General features: G+C 38.7%; 1 protein-coding gene across 1 annotated transcript; it reads right to left on the bottom strand.

Moving 5' to 3' along the window:
* Nucleotides 1-3,086: 3,086 nt before the first annotated feature.
* On the bottom strand, nucleotides 3,087-24,185 carry STEAP4 (STEAP4 metalloreductase). Its single transcript, XM_045864770.3, has 5 exons — nucleotides 24,122-24,185; nucleotides 9,833-10,290; nucleotides 8,261-8,788; nucleotides 6,775-6,939; nucleotides 3,087-4,903 (listed from the first exon to the last, which is right to left on the bottom strand). Exons 2-5 carry the CDS (start codon nucleotides 10,286-10,288, stop codon nucleotides 4,637-4,639), a joined length of 1,416 nt encoding a protein of 471 aa, XP_045720726.1. The 5' UTR covers nucleotides 10,289-10,290; nucleotides 24,122-24,185; the 3' UTR covers nucleotides 3,087-4,636.
* Nucleotides 24,186-25,585: the final 1,400 nt, after the last annotated feature.

The following is a 25,585-nucleotide window of genomic DNA, read 5'->3' as shown; positions in this document are numbered from 1 at the left end:
TTCTTGATTGGATCATTTGTTCCTTGGGTGTTGAGTTTGATAAGTTCTTTATAGATTTTAGATACTAGCCCTTTATCTGATATGTCCTTTGCAAATATCTTCTCCCATTCTGTCGGTTGTCTTTTGGTTTTGTTGACTGTTTCCTTTGCTGTGCAAAAGCTTTTTATCTTGATGAAGTCCCAATAGTTCATTTTTGCCCTTGCTTCCCTTGCCTTTGGCGACGTGTCTAGGAAGAAGTTGCAGCTGAGGTCGAAGAGGTTGCTGCCTGTGTTCTCCTCAAGGATTTTGATGGATTCCTGTCTCATATTTAGGTCTTTCATCCATTTTGAAGACTCAGTTTTTTCTTCTGAAAAATGGGGATACTATCCGTACTTCAGAGAATTGGCAGGAGGATTAAATAAGATACAGTATGTGAAGTTTAGCACAGGCTTTGCCCATAGTATCATGCAACAAACATTATTCAAAGCTTTGCGGGATCCCCTTGAAGCAGGAAACATGTAGAACTGGATGCTTCTGTCTTGTTGGGCTAGGGCAGGGGTGCACGGTCCTGCTCATCCTCATTGCTGTTGTCTCTAATGTCCATTCCTTTCCCTTTCACCCTTGATCCAGCTTTTCCTCGTTGTAGTCTTCTTCTCACTTCCTCTCATCTGGGAGTTCGGGGGCTTTCAGAGGGAATTGCACTGTGTGCAGCTATCAGTGTGGTGTGTCCATGAGAGGAGGTGAGTTCAGGAGCCTCCCGGCTTGCCATTTTGGCCCGGAATGCTCAGGACTTTGGCTTGAGTTTGAGGAAAGGCAGTGCCTAGGAGAGTAACTAACACACTCTTTTCCTAAATTCTCCTGAACAAATCTTTAGAAGAGTAGAGGATTTTTCTACATTGTAATTTTAACTTATTATAGAGAATTGGAGTAGGATCCTGCAAGGGTATGTTTGGAGCGTGAGTGTGCAGTGGACAGGTGGTGTGGATACTGGTTCGGGGGATGGAGAATAAAACCAGCACCTTGACGGCCATTCCACCTTAACTTTGGGAGGAGGTCAAGAATCTTCTGGGATCCTCAAGGTAAAATTCATTATACACTTTCATTATTATCATGGCTCTTTTGTGGTCCCTGAACAATTAATGCATGAAGAGCTTTTAGTGCAATTTCTAATTTCTAATCCTCAAAGCTTTTGAGTAAGGGCTTTGCTATTTGCTTCTAGCTTTCTCTAGCTTGCTAGCCTCTATTTATCAGTTTTTATCTTGCTTTTGAAAGAATGATCATGCCCATCAGGGCTGTGGCTGTCCAGTTGTGCAGGACATTTAATGTCTGGTCTGCAGGCTGAAATCCAACCTGAAGTCAGTCCGTTAGTGAAATCATTAGCCCCGTCCTGGTAGCATCTACCTGGACGAAGGAAAGCATTTTTTTTTTTTCTACTTCTTACCAAAGTCCATTGTGGGATAATGTACCCCTACCTCTGTTTTGGCCAGCTGATGCTCTCCCCTCTCTGAGGGTAAAAGTGAGACACAGAGGATATTGGAGTGCACCCGCTGCTGAGCTCAAGCATATACTGCATGAAGCTGCAAATCTGTTTATATGCTTTTAAGCTCATGTACTGCCTCTCCTTTTCCTTATGCCTGAAGGGAGGTATTTTTACTTCCAGATACTGGAACTGCTGTGATTTAAAAGCTTTTAATCTTTTTTTTTTTTTTTGGAATGCTGATGAGTCAAAACTGGAATTAAACAAAACTGGAACATATTTTTAAAATAACATTTAATGAGTACAAATTTACAGAAGCAGTCATCCCTTACCATGGGGAGAACATACAAAAATAAAAGGTCCGTGAGCTTAAAAATTTTCCTAGAATACAGTGCAGTTTAGTCTAACTTTTTTTATAGAGAACAGGTTGGACCTGTTAAAAGGAATACAGTTCAGTATTTCCATCTGTTCCAAACTCATTCTTTCCAACTGTAGGTAAACTGGAGGAGTCAGCTGTTAGGAGGATCAAGTTGGTTTGATGGTTTGGGGAGGAAGGATGGTGAGAGGGACAAGGGGAGGAAACTGGCTTCTCTGGTCCACTGATGGGGCTTGGAGGCCCTGTGGTTGATGCGGAGGGTCAGGTTTGCCAAGGTGTTGTTACACCAAAACCACTGGAGGTGTTCTTCAGCTTCTGGCTGTGTGGATGGCTTCTATTAACCACCCAGGCAGAACATTTTTACTAGGTTATTAAAGTAGATTTTTACTCTAGATAGGCTTTTTTATTTTTAACCTAGGTGTGGCATTTTCTATTTTTAGTGATGAACTGTGGCCCAGTAAAAACTCTTTACCAAAGAACATGGTTAACCCCAGAGACTTTCTTTACGTCAGCCTGGGTAGTATTTAATGTTGAAGCAACCATTCTCTAGACAACAAGCAGGCTCCAACACTGGCACATTTGGCCCTTTTGCACAAAATGGAGTGGATGAGTAGTGACATTCTTCCTGTTTTTCCACTGATGCTCTAGGCTCAGCACTATATACCACTGCTCTGCTCACAATTTTCCAGGTTTTTTTGTACCCTTGCTTAGGTGGATCAAGGATAAATTAATGGAGCATGTGTTCTATGTACCTTCTCAGTGAACACAAACTGAGATAAAAACCAAAATTTATAAAAGGTATGAAGAAACCAACACCCTCATCCAAGGCCAATGATATTGACAAGGTCAATTTAGAAATAATTTGGCAATATATATCAAGTGCTATTATGAGTTTCTTAATTTTGTAATCCCAATTCTTGCCAAGTATTCCAAGGAAATAATTTAAAATATGGAAAAAAGTATTAAGTGCTAAAATATTCTCTGAAATGTTATTTGTTTTAGTAAAAAAACAGATATAACCTATATGTTTAATTAGTGCAGTGGTTAAATAAAAGGCCATTTGATGTAATATATTGCAGCCACTAATAATATACATAAACCATGTAAGAGAATGAAGCCACTGATACATTAAGTGAAAAAGGAAGGATGTAAAATTGACTATACAGTATAGATGAAACTATTTTCAAAAAGTTTTGTAGAGAAATATCCTGGATGGTGGGTGATGTTTTAATATATATATATATATATATATATATATATATATATATATATATATATATATATATATATATATTTTAAAGATTTTATTTATTTATTTGACAGAGAGACACAGCGAGAGAGGGAAAAGCAGGGGGAGTGGGAGAGGGAGAAGCAGGCTCCCCGCCGAGCAGGGAGCCCAATGTGGGGCTCGATCCCAGGACCCCAGGATCATGACCTGAGCCGAAGGCAGACGCTTAACGACTGAGCCACCCAGGTGCCCCTGTTTTAATATATTTTAATCATTTTGTATCACATAGAATATATGATAATAAAGGTTAAAAAAAAAAGAAAAATAGATGGCCTTTATAGAGCAGGCAGAAAAATGTCAGTCTCAAGGCCTTTTGGTTATTTCAGTTTGTGGGAAGAGGGTGCACGAGGCTCTTTCAGCTCCATGCATGAGTCAGGAAGGCTAATGGCAATATCAGCACAGGAAAAACAGAGAAAACCATCCTGCATTCCAGCAAAGATTTGAGAAAGAAGCATGTCTCATATTTCAGCTACTGTTCACACCTTTCTACCCTAAGATTTTATGTAATTCTCTCTCATCTATGCCTTGGTCAAACTTATACTTTCATTATTCATTTAATTTCACTGCTTAAAATTAAAATAAGCCCTGAAAAATTATAGAAGCTACTTTTTTATACTAGAAATCCATTTCGTAAATGATTAGTATTGAACAATATTTGGAATATACTATTCACAAAGCATACCATAATACCTTAATCATACAAACCTTGTATAGTGCAACTTTCCAAAATTTATTTAGCTTGCTATCTAAAATTCTGGCTTATTTCACCTTATTGTGCAAGGGCTTTTATCAACCCTTCCTTGCTTATTATATATTGAAAAAATCCAGTGGATATCTCTCAATTTGAACTCAATCTTCCCTACATGTATTCCTTGTAGAGGAAGAATCTTATGACAATGGTAATAGATTTGCATGTATTCAACCCATGGTTACTTCCCATCAATGGTGATATTTTTGTTGTGTTATAAAATAGTCCTCCACAGTACACATCCATGTTGGCAAAAGCAAAATCAAAGAGCACATATAACTATAGAATTCACTATGGCAATACTTAGGATCTCCTTCATTTAAAAAGAACAGTAAGAAAAATTTTCATTCCTTTTCCTTCATTTGTCCCCCTTTTTCAGACATACCTCAGAAAGACTTTATCAGTGGCCACCATCTTACTGTTTTCTTTTTCATTGCACTCAGCCCTTGAACCAGAGAAGGAAGTTGCATGTATTTCCCCTGGATTTTGCAAGACATTAGGTCATGCATGTTGCCCATAACAAAAAAATGTTTTAGTGTGAAGCCACAAAACTCAGTGTGACCTCAGCCTGCTGCCTCTGGGAAGAAGAGAGGCAGGAACCTACATAGGTTCATCACTAACCTGAGATTAAATGGTGTTCTATTCCTATCTGTCAATTTCTCAAAGTCAGGCAACATTTCCTTCTCTGTTAACAAACTTCAGGCCAAGGTGGGAGAAAAATGCTTTCTTAACTGTGCCCATTATGTAGTCTTCCCTAAATATACAATACTAAATTGAACTTTGCTTCAAATATTGTCCATTTGATGTCTGTTTTGAGTTCCTTTCCCAGCCCTGGCGGATTCGTGTAAGGGTCTTGTCTATACATGGCAGGATGAGGATGAACTTGATCACCAGCACGGTGCAGGGAATGATGAGCGCTATCACGTAGGCTGAAGGAAGATACCATCTGAGACTCGAAGGACTGAGGAATCTCTTTCCGCCATACACCATGGTGTGGGCTGTGCACAAGATCAAGGTCAAATAACCCAGTTTGGACTATATAAGCAAGAAAAAAATATGTATACATTAACACTACATTTATATTTTATTTTATTTTTTTAAAGATTTTATTTATTTACTTGAGAGAGAGAGAGAGAGAGAAACAGCATGAGAGCGGAGAGGGTCAGAGGGAGAAGCAGGCTCCCTGCTGAGCCGGGAGCCCGATGTGGGACTCGATCCCAGGACTCTGGGATCATGACCTGAGCCGAAGGCAGTCGCTTAACCAACTGAGCCACCCAGGCACCCTACATTTATATTTTAAAGTGAAACACTCTAAGCCATGAAAGATATTTATTACCAACCACAAACCTTTGACATCTGAAATATTTAGAACACTCTGCTAAGTACTGGAGAAAGCATTAACCCTCCTTTGGGATGATAAATATTGCATTAAAAAAAAAAGATTGTGCTTACAAATGATATGTTGATTTCATCCTTCTAAAAATTTTTTATTCTTGAAGTATAGTTGGCATACAACGTTTTATTAGTTTCAGATGTACAACATCTTGATTCGACAATTCTATACATTTTGTACTGCTCACCACGATAAGTGTAGGCACCAGCTGTCACCATACAATGTTATTCCAGTATTATTGACTATATTCCCTGTGCTTTACCTCAGTTACCAGGATGGGTGACATAGGTGAAGGGGATTAAGTGGTGGTTTCATTTTAACCTGGCTGGATGGGAAAGTTTGCTAAGAGTAAACTTTTTTGGGTTAGAATAAATAATATACCTTGGCTTCTTCCCCAGTGGTAAAACTTTTTCCTTGATCAAATTTTCTGGAGGCCAGAGGTGAATAAGACACAGCATGTCCTCGAGAAGTACCACATTAGTTTATGTTACTGACTAGAAGCAGATGCTAGCTAATTTCTATTCTATAAAGAACAATTAGCAAACTTTACTTTTGTTTGCTTGTTTTGGCCTAAATTCTAAAGCTCAATGTTTATTTCTGTCTTAATGCCTTTACTAAAGGTGTTAACATGAGAAAATGTTGACTGCATTTGTTCTCTGGGAGAAACTGCAAGACTTTTGAAATTTGAATCGTTTTATAAAATTCAAATCTGATTTCAGTTACTAATGGTCTTTTCTATTATTATACTGGTTCACAACAAGCATGCATCAGAATAATCTGGAAGACTTGTTAAAACACATTGTTGGGCCACACCTCCGGAATTTCTGATTCGTTAAGTCTGGGGGGAGCCTGGGAACTTGTGTCTCTAGTAAGACCCCAGGTGATGCTGAGATTCTAGGTACCACACTTTGAGTATTACTGGTCCATAAGAATAGTAACTAACTGCCTTTAGTGAGGTGTCTGGTGGTTGATATGTGGGAAACAGCAATTTTCCCTTTTATAGACCAGCACTGGGTCTGGTATGATAACAGTCTAACATAGCTTGCTTTGATGGTTTTAAACTTGAGTTTAATATATATATAATATATAAATATATATATATATTTAATATATGCTCTCTTGTATCAATATGTCCATATACTAAGGTTGATTGTCAGAGGTAGAAATTTTGTCTTTGGGTTTCTCTTCACGTTGTGCCTAGCACATCCCTACACACAAAGTTTAATAGTTGTTAGTATTTTTCACTCTCTACTCTTACCTGTGGCTCTAGGAGTAAGCAGTGATCTTGGCAAGTGATGCCCAGCTAGGAAACAAAACTATTATGGTATGCCTTTTGGTACCAGAGTTTAGCATTTTCTCACTTGAACTTGGCTCAATTTCTATTTTTGTGACATTGCTAGGGAAGTGAAGGAGCAAGATGAAAATTTATGCATGGTATGAGAGAAAAATGAAAATATTTATAAAGCCGGACTTATTTTGCAATATAAAGGAGATTAAATCTTGAAGTCCTTACCTGGACAAATCGGAACTCTCTCCAGTTGACCATGTTGCTAACTGATGGCAAGGAAGTGATTCCCAAGAGTACAAACAGGAAAAATCCAAGGATTCCCAAAGCTATGTATGAATCATTAAGCCAGGCAGTAGAGGTGCTAAATGGATCTTCTGTCTTGGCTTTTGCCTAAGAAAAATTATAAGCAATTTTTAAATATTACATTTTTTACAAACTGCCCAAACTTTTAAGGGGACTGAAAAATACCTCTGCATGGTATATTTGCTCAAGATAAATTGTATGTATTTCTTAATAATCACTTGAAAATAACTGTTGAGAAAAATACACTTGGAAATGATATTTCTTGGTAGAAAAAGTAATTGGTTCTGCTGGGACTTTATTATAATAGTTGACTCCTGGAGTTGTGTAGAAAGTTTTAATTGACCCTATAAATTCTAAAACAAAGTAAACATTTACTTAAACCTTCTTTACCATATGGCTTCTTGTTCCCCAAGTAAAACTTGATGTTCTCAAATGATTGTATCAGGATTCTGTTTTTCTGCTTTGTATGCTTATTCACACACGCAAAGTTTGGGTTCTTTCATGTTTATTTTTGTTGTAATATACCATCAGGTATGTCACACCACAGATTGAGAAAAATCAGGCCCTTCAAATGGGACTCTTACCTAAGAACTTCCCTTGTATTTTTTAGGGAAATAATGTAGAGAAATCCACAGAAGTACCATCAATGAGTTATCGACTCATAAACTTTGAGAGTGCAGTAAGATTGATCAAAACCAATTATTTCCAAACTAGAACGGATGGATAGCACTTCCTCTGGGACTGCTTTAAGACTGTCTGAGCTAATTCTCTCTGAATTTTTGACTATGCAGAAAATAGTATTTGACATTTGCTCAGAATTGTTTAGTTTTCTAGTTCTTGAAAGCAGCTCTGTGCAAGTCAAACATTAATGAAGTTATAAGCACCCTTCTGTGAATTTGTTTACCTTCCTGTGACACAGGTTTGAACAGCCCCCTTACTTAGAAGATGGTTGGTTTTGACTTCCAAAAGGAAGTAGCAGGCATAAAAATAGAAGCTTGAAAACACATTGGTTTACATTTATTGACTGCACCCCCTCCCCGAGGAATTCAAGTAAGTGTTATTAGGTTTCCTGAGCCCCCAGATCTGTCAGTTTGCCAGTATCCCAGTGAGTCCTGGGAATACACATCTGGATGCAAGTGAGCCCAGGAATCTAACTTTCATTCTCAATAGTTGTATAAGGTCTCAACTGAATTCATTAAAACAAACAAACAAACAAGCAATAAAAACCCAAACCAAACCAAACAACAACAACAAAAGAGAAAACAACCAAAACCTGAGAGGAGCTCTAGTACTTAAAAAATAAAGATGCTTAGGAGAGTGATTTTCTCTAATCGTGAAATGGAATATGATGCAGCAAGATTTCTCTTTGATTTAAGACATTGGAGAATATAAATAAGTAGAGATTTACCTGGGTAATGGTTCTGTTTTTCAGTGTCCATCGTACATAATAACGAATAGGAATCACAAGTGTGTAGAGGACATGAAGGAAGGCAAATCCCAGTGCTACTAAGCCAAGCTGCTTTCTGCAAAGCATCCAGTGGTCAAGCCAGTCTGGGAATCGGCGGTATTTTGTACCTCGGTACAGTTGCAGAATTGCAGCAATAACACCAGGGAGGTAAACCAAGGCAAGCAATGTAAGTGCTGCTATTGGAAAGATACGATTTGGAATGGAAATAGCCAAGCGAAATGTGCTATCTTTCTTGCCATTAACATAAGGGTAGATTATGTCTCTTATAATACAGTAGAAAAAGAAGAAGACACACAGAATAGCAGACAAATAGAAGGGGAACTTCCACATTGGAAATAGTTGCAGGGGGTAGTTTTCAATTTCTTTGGCTGCCATGAGAGATCCTCGATCCAGTGGAGTAAGTCCAAGAGTACGAACAATATCCATCACTCTTTGCTTGGCTTTGCTATCATTTCCGCAGACAAACACCTGGTTGAGAATAATCAATTAATAAACAATTAAATAATACTTATTCTTTCTTTAATCATTACTTTGAAAATCTATGTAAGCACCATGCAGAACAGGGACATGCTTTTCAAACAAGGATGTAGAAGCAACATGTTTTAAACTTGCACACGTGTGCTGGATGGTTAAGTACCAGGGTTGAAGTTGAGAGTGGTTTTAAGCATATCAGACTGATAAAATAGGACTTGGTTCTCTACAGGGTGAATGGTTTGATTTTTCTTCTGTATTCATGGGTGCTACATCAGTTATGGATTACTTTTAATTTCAATGAATAAATGGAACCAGTTTCATACAATGTAATGGGAATGGAAAGGATATCCATCAACAATCTAACTGTGTTATTTTTTAGTACTTACATGAGGCCTCTGGAGCCTGACAGCATTGGGTTCCATCAAACTAAAAGCTGAGGGTGCCAACAATGGGAAATAACTCACAACAATTGACTACTTTACTTGGTTAAACCCAAGAAAATTATCCACGGCATGTATTAGCAATCAGAAATGTTTAGTGGGTATTTTATTTTGGAATTCTATTTTGGCATCTTCGAGGTACGTGCACATTAAAACATTGACTTTTTTTTTTTTTTAAAGATTTTATTTATTTATTTGACAGAGAGAGACACAGCGAGAGAGGGAACACAAGCAGGGGGAATGGGAGAGGGAGAAGCAGGCTTCCCGCGGAGCAGGGAGCCTGATGCGGGGCTCGATCCCAGGACTCTGGGATCATGACCTGAGCCGAAGGCAGACGCTTAATGACTGAGCCACCCAGGCGCCCCTCACTTTTTTTTTTTTTAAGATTTGATTTATTTATTTGAAAGAGAGAGCAAGAGCGGGGAGGAGAGAGAGAAGCAGGCTCCCCACTGAGCAGGGAGCCCGATGTGGGGCTTGATCCCAGGACCCTGGGATCATGACCTGAGCCAAAGGCAGACACCTAACTGACTGAGCCACCTAAGCGCCCCAAAACATTCACTTCTTAAAGACTGAGTATAAATTAATCATTTAATCTTACCTGCCGATTTGCATCCAGTGCTCCGGACTGGAGAGCCCAGGCTGAGATGGTATTAAATGCTTTGACTACGTGGGCTCCTGGCACCAACTGAGCAAGGTACTCTGCATTAGATTCTGGATACTGATTGATTTTGAGGTTGTTGCTGATGTCGACCAATATTTTTCCTTTGAGCACCTCAGTTAGTTCCTTGAGAAACTCATAATGCTCTCTGTGGACTGCTAAGATTATGATGTCTGATTTCTGGGCTGCTTCTGAATAGCTCAAGACCTCTGCACCGTTGGGCAGCAACCTGGACCTTAGCGGGTTTCTACTTCCAAAAACAATAGAGTAATCACACTGGAGCATTTTAAGTGCCAGTGATCTTCCAAAATCTCCAGTTCCAAAAATACATACAGTCTCTTGCTTTTCTGAAGAATTCATAGTAGAAGGAAATGCATCTGTAGAAGTTTTTTCCATGACTGAAAGATAATAACAGAAATAGCCAACAAAATATGAATGCTCAACATGGAAAAATTATTGTCGTATATATTCTCATATGTGTCTGATTGAACAAAATCGCTGGTCAAAAACTTCTTCTGTTGGATAAAGAGATGCAGTGAAAAACCAGGACACTTACTGGTGGATGCTTTAAACTATGTGTTGCAACGATACTGCCTTTGTCCAACATTTAACAGTTCCAAGTGTTCTCAGAGCAAAATCTAGCAAAGAATGCATTAGTAAGGAAACTGTAGAGCCATTTACTTATGTTTCATGATACAAAAAATCCTAAGTAAAACATTAGCGAACAGAATCCAGCAGCTTGTTAAGAGAAAATGCACATTGATCAAATGGGGATTATTCTAGGAATGTAAAGATGAGTTCTGTAAATTCAATATTAGAAAATCTGTTGATATAGCTTACCATATTGGAAGATCTAGGAGAATAATACAGTCATATTTATGTATGCTAAATGGGCATATATTAAAATTTGACATTTATTTTTGACTCAGTAAAAAAAGAAACAGATAGGTATTTCCTTAACATACAAAATATCTCTCTCAACCTAAAATCTAGTATCTAACTTAAAAGAAAATTACAAAAAAAAAAAATGACTAGAAACACTCCCAATAAAGTGATAAGCCAGACAGACCATAAGCCAGACGAACGTATCTGCTTTGACCAATTTAGTTATTATTGTTTGGAAATTCTAGCTAACACAACTAGACCACAGAAAAAAATTTGAGGTATAGAAATTCAAAAGGGGTTGTGAATGATGAAACTGTAGTCTTAGAAAACTCGAGAAAGTCAACTGAAGAAGTACCATACATATAAAATCAATCTAACATCTTGTTTAGGAACCCAATTAATATCAATATTCTTCACATATAAAAAAAATTATAGTTTGAAGATTTGATAGAAGGGGCCCTACTTAAAGCTGCAACAAAATAGGAAAATATTTAGGAATAAATGTAACACGATAAGAAGACAGGTACAAGATCTATATGAAGAAAAATGTAAAATTCCATTAAGACCTAGAGAAGATTTATGTAAATGGAAAGGTACAGCATGCTCCTGGATGGGCAGGCTCAGCTTTATGCAGATGTCAGTTTTCCCTAATTTAATCTCTAAATTCTGAGAAACAAAGTAATGAATAGGGGGCTAGTTTTATCAAATATTTAAATATTATAAAGCTAAAATAATGAAATAATATAGCAGTGTCACAGGAATAGAAAATGGTCAGTGAAATAGAGTAAAAAATTCAGAAATTGACCTAAGCACATACGATAAAGATGTCATCTCAAGTCAGTGAGAAGAAGATGGATTATTCAGGAGCAAATATTAGGACAACTAAATAGTCAATTGGCAGAAAAAGTTGAATCTATACGTCATACTCCCCTCCAAGGTAAATTTAAAATATATTAAAGATTTAAATTATGTATGTATGTATGTATCTATTTTAAGTAGAACTATAATAAAGCTAGAAGGAACCATGGAAAATTCTTTTATGACTTTAGAGGGAAAAGGCCCTTTTCCTATACCACAAATCCCTGAAACCATTAAAGAATAAAGGGATAAATAAAAATACAAAGTATATCTCTCAACCTAAAATCTAGTATCTAACTTAAAAGTAAAAATTATCATATATATTACATAAAACTGTGATTACATAAAAATAAATAATACCTGCAAAGCAAGAAACCACTGTAAGCAAAGTCAGAAGATCATCAACAAACAGCAAAAAATATTTTTAACTCCTACAAATTAAAAAAAAAATTGCCCAATTGAAATTGGACAAAGGATATAAGTTGACTTTCATCCTAAGGTGATATAACATAGTAAAAAAAAATCTTAATCTTACCCAAAATAAAAGAAATGCAAGTTAAAACTAAACTGAAATACTGTTATAAAGCATGTGAGTTACTTTTTAAAAGCTTTTGAAATTTAAATTAAAAACAAACCAAATAAAAGTTCTCAAAGTTTCTACGGTCCAATAAAATAATTTAGGTTATTCTGAAGAATATTATTTTTCCTTTCAGTAATGAATTTTTCTCAAAAAATTATTTATTTTAAATAACATTTATTATTTACTGTAAATTTTCAGTTAACCTTTTCCTTTCTTGGTCTCTTTTGTTCAGTAACATATGCCCCGTGCTAACAAGAGCATGGACTATGATGGACTAGGCACTTCTTGACAAAATTTGTTGAGTGATATTAGAAAGATGGAATGTAGGTGTTGGAAGGAGCTGTTTGCTCTGTGTGCCAGGCACAGCGTGGGGCACATAATGAAGAGGAAATTGAGTGATTAAAGTGAAACCACTGGGAAGAATAAGGGAGCAGGAGAGAAGTCGGGAAGATGTTGTAAAGACAGTACTTCTTTCACCCAAATGGGTTTAAAGTAACCCTCAGTGAATTTGCTGTGGAATTTTAAGCCAGTTGTAGTCACTCTTCAGTTCTTCCATGGTGGATTTCATGCCGATTGCAGAGCATAGGAAGCTTGCCCTTTTTAATGGGGTGTCAGAAATTTGCCCTTTCCATTGTAGCCTACAGAAAATACCTATATTCTTACCTGAGCTTATCCAAAGACTTAGAAAGAAATATAGTCATTCCATTGGGCAGTTATAAGACTTCCCTGTACTTCCACAGAAACTCTTTGAATAATTGAATTAATCACCACAACTGAATCATTTTTAGAACTAGCTGGTGACTGATACCCTGAATTGAGTCAGAGAAGGGTATGATACAGGGCCTCTCATATGGAAACATAGCTGGGCCTTAGGGAAATTTTTCGTAGCATCTGCAAATGCAAACTAGTTTAGCAATTTATATTATATTGGTTAGTTGCTAATCAGTAAACACCTACTTGTTAGAACTCAAACTCTCAAACTGGTGAATGATGCCTTGATTATTGTGAATGTGTTCAAAGAATGTTAGTTGGCTGACTATCCCCACACTTTTTATCCAGTGTTTTTCCCTCATCTATTGTTTTTCTCTCTCTTACATTCAGATGAACATTTGCAAGCAAAATACAGATTTGATAAAGTTACCAGTGTTCTGTAATGAGATGGATGATATCTTTATTGACATATTTTCACTTGGATCATCTTAATCATTGCAAAGAGAGAGTGATTCTGGAGTCTGTTTTGACGATTTGGCCACTACCTTAATTTATTCTAACCTGTCATAAACTTTTTTTTTTAAATGGAGATATTCACTAAACAGCACTATTTTTTTGTCCCAACTCTTACCAGCACTATCAGCTTGGGTAAGTTACACAAACTCTTGGTGTCTTAGTTTCATCATCTTTCAAATGAGAGATTGATAGTACCTACTTTTGATACATTGTGAGGATTAAATGAATTAATGTATCTTTTTTTTTTTTTTCTTAGAGAGGGAGGGAGGGAAAGAGAGAGAGGAAAGAGAGATGGTGCAGGGTGGGGAGGAGAGAATACCAAGCAAGCTCCACATCCAGCGTGGAGCCCCATGAGGGGCTCGATCTTACAATCCTGAGATCCTGACCTGAGCCAAAATCAAGAGTGAGATGCTTAACTGACTTAGCCACCCAGGTGCCCCATGAATTAATGTATCTTAAAACAGTTCTTAAGACATAGTAAGTACTCAGTAAATTGGCTCTCATTAATAGATTATTCAAATAATGTAGTGATTTTCTAATTTTCAAATCTATTGATTACCTAATTAATGTAACCTTTATATAAATTCTGTAAATTAGGGATTAATTATGCTTCTATAACTGATCATTGGAAATATATAAAATTTATCTGAAATAGCATTCAATAATTCTTAAGAAGTTTCTGCTTTTCCCACTTATTTCTTATAAATAAAACCATATATGAAATGGCTTTAGAACATATGAGTTTATCAAAACAGATGTATAAACAGCTCAAGTGTGAATTTCTCTCATTTGTAATTCTTACTCATTTTAACATTTCCCTCTTACAATGCAGCTTGGCAATCCAGTGTAACACACTTGGGCTGTTATAGCAACCATTGAAATTATTTTCACTTTCTTAAACTTTCAGAGACATCACTGGACAAATTGTGTACAAAGACAGTAAGGAGATATTAAAATATTACTGATTGACTTAGAAAGAAATATAGTCATCCCATTGGGCAGTTATTTACTCCTTATCAAGTTATAGAAGTTCTTTTTTTTTAAAAGATTTTATTTATTTATTTGACAGAGAGAAACAGCGAGAGAGGGAACACAAGCAGAGGGAGTAGGAGAGGGAGAAGCAGGCTCTCTGCTGAGCAGGGAGCCCGATGCGGGGCTCGATCCCAGGACCCTGAGATCATGACCTGAGCCGAAGGCAGACACTTAATGACTGAGCCACCCAGGCGCCCCCAAGTTATAGAAGTTCTAAGGTTGATAATGGTGTTTGCCACATCTTGAGCTCCTCTTCAAATCCTCCTGGTTCTATTTCCAGTTACCGGGTAGTAATGGAGCTCTGCTGAACTTCCGCTGCCTAACAGAGGCTCACTTTGGGGACTCACATCTTCTATCTCTTGATTCTTGTCCTGAGGCCTCTCTGATACCTGCACTTGCTTAGCATTCAGGCATGTATGACCCATACGGCCACCATAGACCAATGGGGGACAGGACTCCATGAATAAGTGCTTATCCTTTCATCTTCTGGCACTCAGTTCTTTTTTTTTTTTTTTTTAAGATTTTATTTATTTATTTGACAGAGAGAGAGAGACAGCGAGAGAGGGAACACAAGCAGGGGGAGTGGGAGAGGGAGAAGCAGGCTTCCGGCCGAGCAGGGAGCCCGATGTGGGGCTCAATCCCAGGACCCTGAGATCATGACCTGAGCTGAAGGCAGACGCTTAACGACTGAGCCACCCAGGCGCCACCCAGACTGCCTAGTTTTGTTTTGTTTTAAAGATTTTGTTTATTTATTTGACAGGGAGAGATAAACAGCGAGAGAGAGAACACAAGCAGGGGGAGTGGGAGAGGAAGAAGCAGGCTTCCCGCCGAGCAGGGAGCCCGATGCGAGGCTCTATCCCAGGACCCTGAGATCATGACCTGAGCCCAAGGCAGACGCTTAACGACTGAGCCACCCAGGCGCCCCTCTTTTATCTTATATTATGAGAAATTTATAGAAAATACAAATTAAATTATTTTATATAAAAGTTCAATCTTAGCTATACACAGTATTATATTATTTGTTTTTTAGCTTACCCAATTTTACATATTTATACAAACTAAAAATGCAGAAAAAAGTTTCTCTAAAAAGGTTTGGAGGTAATCATGGAAAGAACTATAAAGACAAAACTATCATCACAACACAATTTTGGGTAATTGAAATAGTGTGTTGGGAACCATAAGGAACTATAAGTACAAAGAAAGACCCATTTATAGAATTTGGTTTGGATTGGAATGCAGGGAGAGGAGCCATGAGGTGGTATAGACAGACAGACAGATGTCTCCCTGCCACTCTCCAGACTTTTGTTCGACCATCAAAGCAACTTCTTAGAATCACTAAGGTTTATAAAATGCAAATACCACCACAAAGGTTTACACTAGAAACAGTGGTTCTCAACCATGGTGCACATGAGAATCACATAGAGAACTTTTATAAAATATAGATGACCAAACTCTTGGAGAGTTGCAATCAACTGGTCTAGGATAGAGCCTGGGCATTTTTTTCCCCCAAAAACTCCCTCAGATGCTTCTACTGTTGAACCAAGATTGTGAACCATTGCCTGTTAGCTTTCAGTTAATGGCCTGATACAGTGGTTCTCTTCCCTGGTCACACATTAAAATCAGCTAGGTAGACATTAAATGCTAGGGCACCCTCTGAGATTCTGAATCAGTTGGTCTGAGGTAGAGCCCAGACATCTGTATTTTAAAAAACAAAGAAAACAAACATACAAACTAACAACAACAAAAACCCCAACCCAAACAAGCGATCAGTTCTAAGGAGCACCCAGGACTGAGAACCACTACAAATGAAAAAAGAGAAGGCTATCTTTTTTGGAGACGGATGGTGGGGAAGGAAAAGGCAGAGAGAAAGCAGGGTGTTGATGAGGTTGTGAGGAGTTGCAGGAACATTTCACCTACTTTACAACAACTTTTTCCATGAAATAGTCATTGGCTGAGTCTGAGAGGCGAGAATTCCTATTTTTATGAAAACCAGAGGTAAGAATGAGTGTGCAGGCCCCACAAAGAAGAGAATCAAGGGAGCCAGACTCAGGGCTTGTATCAGAGTCATGTAGGCTTCGCTCTGTAACCATCTCAAGTAAACCTTGACAAGTTGTTCTTCATGAGCCACAAAGTCCGTTGGATCAAATCCCCCCACCGATCTCCTAGGGTACTCCTGAATACTAATCTCACATTAGTGAGAGTGAATGAACTTTGTTTCAGTAAATTTCCCATGAATAGTCATTTATCTTCATATTGAGGCCACTGAGAATTATATGAAGGGCCACACACTCCTTCATTAACATTTGGATGAAATCATTATTAAAGATAATTCCCGCTTAAGAATTCAGCTTTGAATTCTGAAACGATTGTTCGTCCAAGATGTTGAATTCTTCCACAGGTAGTATCCCCACTGGACGCGTATATTTCTACTGGGGTTATAACACACACAATCCAGTGATCTGCCTTGGCCCTTTCTGGGGAGTTAGAATAAAAATAACACTTTTAAACACTATAAGATGTGACGCAGTTTTTCATTTTAATTTGAGGCCTGCAAACAGGGATTTTTTTTTTTTAGTCCTTCCTTCTGTTTTATTATTCCTTCTGAATTTCAACCTGAAAGCCCTGCATGACTTGACAACATATTTGTAATAGCTGAGTGAAGCCCATCCATCAAATATTTCCTTTCATCACAAGGCATAGGGGCAGGAGGGAGTTCTGCAAAGGTACCAGTCTTTTTGTGATTAGAACATTTGTTTTAATATATCCCAGGGACAAATGGAAAGCAAAAATATTTTAAAAAATTTAAAACCTTCCACTAACACATGAACCCATCCAATTTATTCATTGAGCTATTTCTGTATTTAGTGAGATCAAGGTTCTTCAGGGAAAGCAAGCATATTCACATTTAAGCCCATATTCTTTTCTGACAGGTATATATTATTGCAGCAAAATCAGAAGACCTTGGCTTAAAAAGATCTCTGATTGCAGCTTATGAAAAATGTAACATGTCTATAATCAATGGATTTTTCTACTAATTGTTTTCTTTTTTGACATTCAGTCTTCAGTGTCTATATATTATTTGAAAATATAATAGTCTATTTCTTATTTTAGCCTCTGTATTAGAAGTACCTCTGTTAGTAAGAGTCACATACTAACATATCCAGCATCTAAATAACTAACCCACTGCAGGTTGGTTGCTGAAAAATTGATAAATTATTTCAGTTGTTTTGTAAGAAAATGTTATTTATCTTAGAGCAACCAAGTTTACTGATGATTTGTTTTTATGCTAGGCAATAGAATAATACAAAAGGAAACAGTAGTCTTAACTTGTATGGTTTGATCAAGTCACAAGAGCATAACTAAATCTAACATTCACATTTATGTTCTATAGGGATATATACTTCCTCAGCAATTGCTAATAACTAGAACTAGCTTTGGCCTGTGCTATAACTACAGTGATTCTGTTAGTAACGTTTCACTATCACCCAATGGATTACCAAGACAGCAAAGAGATGCAGATCTCTGTTATCTATCTTAATTGTATTTTAAGAGAAAAATTATTTATTTTTAATTTAAGTTCTTCGTGAAATTCTAGTTTATTCAAAAATCTATTAATACAAGTTTTCGCATTTAGATCTCAGCTGCATCTGTTGAGATAAATGAGGATTGTATTATGATTCCCTGGCCAAGAATTTTATCATGTAGGTTCATTATCCACTGACGAGGCTAGTTAGTTCATTTGATTAAAGCCTGGGGCTCATGACAACAAGGTCAGGAGTTCAGTCCAGTCTGAGTTAATTTGCTTTGACCTCTATTTACCTTCTAAATGCTGAACAACTTCATAGGAATCTGTAGTTCACCAAAGATTCAGCATCAGGACAGAATCTGGACTGCCACCATCAGAAAAACAACTCTATCTCACTGATTAGGTGGCATTTGGCTTGTACACACTACACGAGCATTTGCTGATTGGATAATTTGGTGATTGCAACAACCCACTTAATATTTAGTGTCAGTTAGTGGGTTTTGCTTTTTTTAGGATTACTGTGGCCAGAGACATTTAGCAAGAGATTTGATCATTTCCATTTTTTTGTATTGAAGATTTTATTGATTTATTTGAGAAAGTAAGAGAGAGAGCACTCGAGAGAGACCACGAGCAGGGGGGAGGGGCAGAGGGAGAAGGAGATGCAGACTCCCCAGTGAGCAGGGAGCCCTACTTGGGGCTCGATCCCAGGACCTGGAGATGGTGACCTGAGCCTAAGGCAGACTTAACCGACTGAGCCGCCCAGGTGCCCCTGATCATTTCAATTTTGAATGAACTTTGTTTCAGTAAATTTCCTATGAATAGTCATTTATCTTCATATTGAGGCCACTGAGAATTATATGAATATTGATAATTGCCAAATTAGTTTAGGGGTAGAGGAATTTTGCTGTGGATCTGATCCCACTTTGAAGTCCCTGCTGATGGAACTCCATTCTGCTTCATATTATCTATCTTCTTACCGTTTTTTTAGAAATCTTCTGGGGGTGGGGCACCTGGGTGGCTCAGTTGGTTGAGTGTCCAACTCTTGGTTTCCGCTTGGGTCATGACCTCAGGGTCATGAAATCAAGCCTTCGCCTCCCCACCCCCCACCCTCCTTGGGCTCTGTGCTCAGCGTGGAGTCTGCTTGAGATTCTCTTCCTCTTCCTCTGCCCCTCCCCTGGCTCTCGAGTGCATGTGTTTTCTCTCTCTCAAATAAATAAATAAATCAAAAAAAAAAAAAAAGAAAGAAAGAAAGAAATCTCCTGGGAGTGATTTACACATTCTTAGGAATATAGTCTCCTTCATCTTTGGGGTATCATTTTCTTCTATTTCTAAGCTGGCTGTGAGAGGCAAGGACTCCCCAGTGGCCATAATGCCTCTAATGTTTGCCAAGACTGATCAGCTTGAGCTTCAGGGCAGGATCTGGCCTTGCAGCGTCTCCTTGTCTTACCCCAGGGGACAAAGTGCTCTTAAAACTCCCTCCCCCTTCCTTGTGTTATATTCTGATATACAAGCATGAGAGCTGTGCTAGTTTAAAGTATTTTTTTAATGAGACAGCTCCTTGTTTTAAATTCCTTGGTTTTCAATCTCAGCTCTTTTCAATGGTATAGCTAGAGACTGGCTTGCCAGGTGAGGGCTTGAACTCAGCCATGGGTGGGAGTTTCCACGCCACAGAAATCACCAAATGCTACAAATCAGGACTTTTTTTTTCTTTCCTTAGAGAGTCACTTACCAGCACTCCACTGGCTCTTTCCCTCCCTCTCATCCCCTCTCTCCAAGAATGGCACATGACCAGGGAAATGGGAAAATAATTTGGCTGATAGGATAATACATTTTCCCAGTCCTGTCTGCACCTTAGACCTAAATCTCTTTCCTTAGGGGCCTCCCTTCTCAGAAGGCTCCTAGGCTTTAATGAAAACAGGGTCTGTGTTGGCTCCCTCTTACCCCAGCAAAGGGCCTACACCCTCTCCACCCCACACATGGAATGAACACAGTGCTGGCTGGGAATCTGATTCTTCTAGACTCCTGCTTCCCTCAGGGAGATAGAGACAGGGGCCTCTTTGTGTACTACCATCCCCAAACACATACCTTCCCATTTTCCAGATATGCCTCAAGAATGCACAACTGGACATCACAGTCTGGGAAAAACAGAGGCAACTGGCACCTTTCATCATTAACTGAATTGAACCATTTGCCAACCTGCGAACTGCTTTCTCCTCAACATCCTTTCCTTTCCTATGAAGAAATAACTGGGAGCATAATCATTTTTTTTTTTTTTTTGTATAAGAATGACTTGCTATAACTTAATTCTTTTGAACTGTTCATAGGTTTTGTAGCTTATGCCATGCTTTCAGGTATTAAAGAAGGGCTAACGTGTTTTACTTAAGTTAAACTAATTAAAACCGTTAAAAATTCAATATTCCAATTTTCATGACCTCAGTCAAATGCCTTAATCGTATTATATCACTCTTTAAAATGAATTAGACTCTAAAGTATTATAGTTACAGTTTTTTTTATGAAACTTACCCAGTATAGCAACATAATAAGATTACTAAAATTAAGGTTAATGAGAAGAAACACCAAGGTTCCTGCAATTTCTTCCTTCTTTTTAAAAATACTTACAATAATTCGCACTATTTATTTTATATGTACTGTACAGTACACGGCAAGTTCATGCTTCTCCTCAAATGGCAAGTAGTCGAAATCTGGACACTTTGACCTTAAGTAGTACAGTACACGGGGCATCCAGGCTCATAACCTGCTACAGCCATAAGGGTTCACATATTCCAAAAATCAAGATCAGTTTGATCAATGTCTTGGTAGGGTTTCATGTTTTCAGTAAACTTTTTGAACAGACTCTGTGCCAGGTGCTGTGCTGTGCTCCAGTCTTGGGGACGATGTAGACACAGAATCAAACTGCTATAATGCGATGTGTAAGGACCCATGCACAGGAAGGTGCACCGTGAACCCCATGTTAAAGAATGGGCAATAATTTACCTGGGAAACAGGACAAGAAAGTATACTAAAGTCTGTGCAAAATGTCTTCAGCCACTTTTTAACTTGGGCTCAAAGCTGTTTCCACACTCTTCAAAAGGAGCAGGTTTAGATGAAACATGCATAATCAGTGTGGACCGTTAATTGTCCCCCTCGTATTCCCAGCATTGGTGCCATCATCACTGAAGGCCTGATTGGAGCCCCTTGCTATTTTTTCCCCTTCTGTATATGGAGCTGAGGCAAAAGAGAATACCTAGTTTGTGTTCTAATAACCTTCTGTGAGGCGTGATATATAGTGATATTGCTACCTCTTAGGTTTCTTTTTTTTTTAAATTATAGTTCCTAACTTTTCAAAATTACCCTTCACACACATTTTTTTTTCCTTTTAAGATGAAAAGTGGACTTTACTTTAGCCTGACATTAGGATTGCTCATATAGTCTACATTTAAAAGAAACATATTTCTCTCAAAATAAGTTTTTCAGAAATCTGTGACTGTCAAAGTACAATGTGGTAAGAACTCTCACACATGGTGTAATAAACTCTTCTGGGACATTGTGGAGAAGCATTTGGATCAGGATGTCAATGTCCTGCCTAGTTATAGAGTGGAAATACTTGTAGAATAGTACTTTTTTTTTTTTAGTGATATATTTATGAAAGATGATCTTCAAACAGTACAAGCATTCTTTGTTCTCTTTTCCTTAATGATTTTGGAAGAACAAATTGTTTATGTATATAGGCCAAGTATGTTTTCTTATCATGCATTGTTTTAAGCATTAATTATCCTTTAGTTACTTACTTGGCTTTATTCCTTCCAGGACTAATTTCTTGTCAACAAAAAAACAAGTGTTAATTCAGATCATTTTGGAAATGTCCTAAAAGTCATTCAAAATATCTTGAATAGGTTTAACACATCATGCAGAACTGTTCAGAAAGTCTTCATCATTAACTAATGACTCATTTTCTTTGGATTTACAAAGAACAAAGTCAAATAGGTGACTTCAGAGCTCTTATATTTGTAAAGTCTTATTTCTGTTATTTCTGGAGGAACTATAACTTCAAAAAAACCCTCCCACCCAGAAAACTACATATTCATAGCCTGTGTAGAATCTTAGAGTAAGAATTATAGGTAGATGTGGGTGCAGGCACTTAGCATATAACCTCCTTCTTGGAGGACAACCCAGAGGAAACGAGCTACAAGGTAGCCTAGCAAGTCTTCAAGTTTGAAGGGTGATTATGTACATATATTTGACCATAGCTTATTAGCCTTCTTAAGATTTTAAAAGGAAATGATTTTTAAACAGCAGTTGACAAAAGATCCAACTGACTTATAAAGAGAAGCAGATGGTGAGGATCATGAAACATTGGATTGTTTTTCTGTGGGAGATCAGCTACTTGGGAGACTTTAAAAGGAGAATTTATGTCCTTTTAATAATGGCATTAACAATGGTAGAGTGACTAGGGGTGGTCCTTTAGGAGACAGGGAAGAGCAGAGTGCCCAGGGTTGCTTCCATTTTGAAATTCTATGACATATGAATCTATTTTTCTTAAAACTGTTCAGAACAAGGCTCAAGGCCCCAGGTTTTCAATTTATTAACAGGCTTATACAAATTTATTTGGTTACGTCTAACAACAGTTAGCAAGCTTAAGCAACGCGGAAGTCTGGAAATTATTCTCAAGGTAGGGGTCACATCTTGTACACATCGGTTTCTGAACCTGAAGTTTCTATGTGAACTTCAGCAGGACCATAAATGTTGCCGATGGAGAAAGTGCTATGACCCAATTTCTCTGTACACATGTACCATTTACTTTACAACCTCGAAGCCTGATAAATAGGGGAAAGCTCCATCCCATTTTCTGGGTTGGCAATGTTTGCCATGCAGGTAGGATACAGGCAGGTGGAATTTCATCCTGTGCTAAATCACAGCATTCTGAAAAACTCCGGGCCTTGCAAAAGGCCATATCTCAAAAAAGTTACGGCTTCAAATAAATGTGCCATTTTATAAAAATTACACCTACTGTATCAGAAAAAATGTTCTTTCATGTGCGTGACATTTATATGACTGCCATTTATAGGGAATAGGACATTCTCACATAGCACGACTGAAGAATGGGTTTGAAAGCTGAGAATATTCTCTGAATGATAAATGTGGTAGAAGTCTAAGATACTTGTGTGGGAAGAGATGCTCCACAACTGGGTAGTATCCCTATAAAAATGAAACTTGCATTATTATGAAGAAAGCAATTACTTAGTTATGCTTATTGCATTAATGAGATTTTCAATAGATTTCAAACCAGCAAGCGTCTTTGGTCATGGATTTTCACCTTGTTAGAGTTAGAGTATTGGACTTTGTGGATCATCTGGTCCAGTAGCCTTTTATTTTACATATGTGGAAACGGAGGCTGAGGTGGTGAGCTGCTACTTAGAACTAGGAGTAGAATTCTCCAGCTTCCCTCCCCTATTCTCCATCCAATTCACCTTCATTACACCGGTCATCTTTTTAAAAAGTTCCTACATTACCATCAGGAGGGAAAAAAAAAAAAAACCAAAAACTTTCTAGCTGCCTCTGGACAAACAGGGAAACCAGGCTATGTTTATTCTTCACAATAAATTACATTTCAAACAATATTTCTCTGGAAAAGCAATCACGAAATTACAGAAGGAAATTTAAATCAAGGTCAAGGACCGAAGTGGTTGCAGGTCTCAGGACAAATTTCAGCTCTTGGTGAAGATCTGAGACTGCGGAGATTGCCAAAACCACATTCTTCCAGGCTCCCTTCTCGGTGAGCGTCACAAGATTGCTCTCGTCCAGAAGCAAGGTACGGAGAGGAATACAAACCCTAAGTCTTCCACCTTCGGGTTTCTCTGCACCCTCGGGCAGGGATGAAAGATAAAACTCCAGGAAGCTAGATGCTTGCGGAATTGCTTAACCGATCGCGCGACACTCTTGGATGGCCTTTCCTGGAGAGGGGCGCGGGGGCGCGGCGGGGAGTTTGCCCGCACCTCCTTGCCGGTGCGAGCTGGCGGGGGAGTGAGGTCCTGGAAGCGGGGGCTCAAGCTGGGCTGAAGCGGATAAGGCAGCGGGGCAGCGTGGCGAAAGGTACGAGGCACTAGCCGGCGACGGGACCCACCTGCTGGGAAGTGCTTGGGAGGCGAGGCGGCCACCGTCGGCTGCAGCTCCGCTCAGGGCTGCGGGTGGTGCCTCTCGGGAGTATAAGAGGCCGGAGAGAGCGGAGGGGAGGGCCCGCTAGATTTCGCAAGATGAGCGGTGCAGAGAGCGTTTCCAGGAAGAGTTCAAACTGGGAATCCCGGGCAACTGGAAGAACCAGAACTTCCGGCGCTCTACCGCGGCGGTTGCTGCAGATGTTGCTGCATGGTATCAGCCTGCGGGAGTTTTCAAGGGTTTCCCCCAGAGTCCTTAGAATCTGTGCATTCCAGGCAGATGGAAGTTTAGAGAGACTGAGGAGGATACGTCTCCTGAAGGAGCCAGACAGCTCTGAGTGGCTGCGAAAACACTACCTGGTCTAGACTTCGAGGCATTTCTCCAGTTGCCATTTTGTCTCAGTTCAGCCTAAGAGTTTGACATCTTTCCCCCTCTATCTGGAAGCCTTGGGTTCTCTTGGGGCCCATAGCGGGTGATCTTGAATTTGGAGGTTTTAATTTAGGTAGATTAAATCGTTCGAAAGAAACAAGCCAAACGAAAGGGAGGGATGATGACGCAGATACCTTATTGTTGATATATATCTATATAATATTGAATAATAATATGTAATTATGCAATTGGATTGATATGTCTTTCTGTATAGGAGGAGCTCAAAAGCTATAGCTATAAGGGGTTTAAAGATTTAATTCATCATGATAACCTATGGGGCAAAGCACCCCTGCACTCTCAAACTCTACAGTTTAGAACCTGGAGTCCTCCCAGTCTGGCTCTTGCCCAGCCATCTGGTCTTAAGTTCCATGGCATACTTGCTAAGACCCAGATGTTCAGCCACATGGAGGCCTGTTCCCAGCACTTTTGAGCCAACCCTTCCTTTGCCTGAATTGCAGCTCTCCCCAGAGTATCTTGTGGCGTTAGCTCAGACCTCACATCTTCCAAGAAGACTTTTCTGAGCCTGTCCTTGCAATTAAACTTTCCTTTCTCAGTACAGTGTAGTTGATACTTCCAATACAGCAGTTAGGACGGTTTGCCTCTTGAGAAAGTTATTGTGTCTGTATGTCCTCTCCTGGACTGCAAGCTCGGGGGCTGACACCCTATCCTTTTCAGCCTGGGATTCTCCACCACACCTAGCACAGTGCTTTGCTTATAATAGGTACTCAGTATTTATAGCACTCATTAATAAACCTACTGCCAATTATATTTTGTAAAAGGTTCATCTGATAGTATTCTTTGGATGAGGAAGAACTTAAAAAGGTATTCATTGATGTTATAGCATCAATTTTTCCAGCTTGAAGATTGACAAGGTGAGAGAAAGGGGTGCAACTAGGAAAGAAGGCCTCCTGGTGTGTCCCTTAGAGACCTCATGGTTGAGCATCAGGGTTTGGGTGACTTGCTCCTGGGCTAGCATCTGGCTTTAAGCCTTGTGGGCACAGAA

Source organism: Mirounga angustirostris, unplaced genomic scaffold (genome assembly GCF_029215605.1).
Source record: "Mirounga angustirostris isolate CCGP_5_RB_7025 unplaced genomic scaffold, mMirAng1.0.hap1 SCAF_12, whole genome shotgun sequence".
Lineage (NCBI taxonomy): Eukaryota > Metazoa > Chordata > Mammalia > Carnivora > Phocidae > Mirounga > Mirounga angustirostris.
This window is presented reverse-complemented; position numbering and strand designations above follow the sequence as displayed.

Bases quoted from the DNA above. Each gene is read 5' to 3' on its own strand.
- STEAP4 (XM_045864770.3), bottom strand. From the start codon at position 10,288: ATGGAAAAAACTTCTACAGATGCATTTCCTTCTACTATGAATTCTTCA. The intron at 6,940-8,260 runs GTAAATCTCTAC...AATTTTTCTTAG, and splicing joins AAAACAGAACCATTACCCAG to GCAAAAGCCAAGACAGAAGA. The intron at 4,904-6,774 runs GTAAGGACTTCA...TTGCTTATATAG, and splicing joins GAGAGTTCCGATTTGTCCAG to TCCAAACTGGGTTATTTGAC.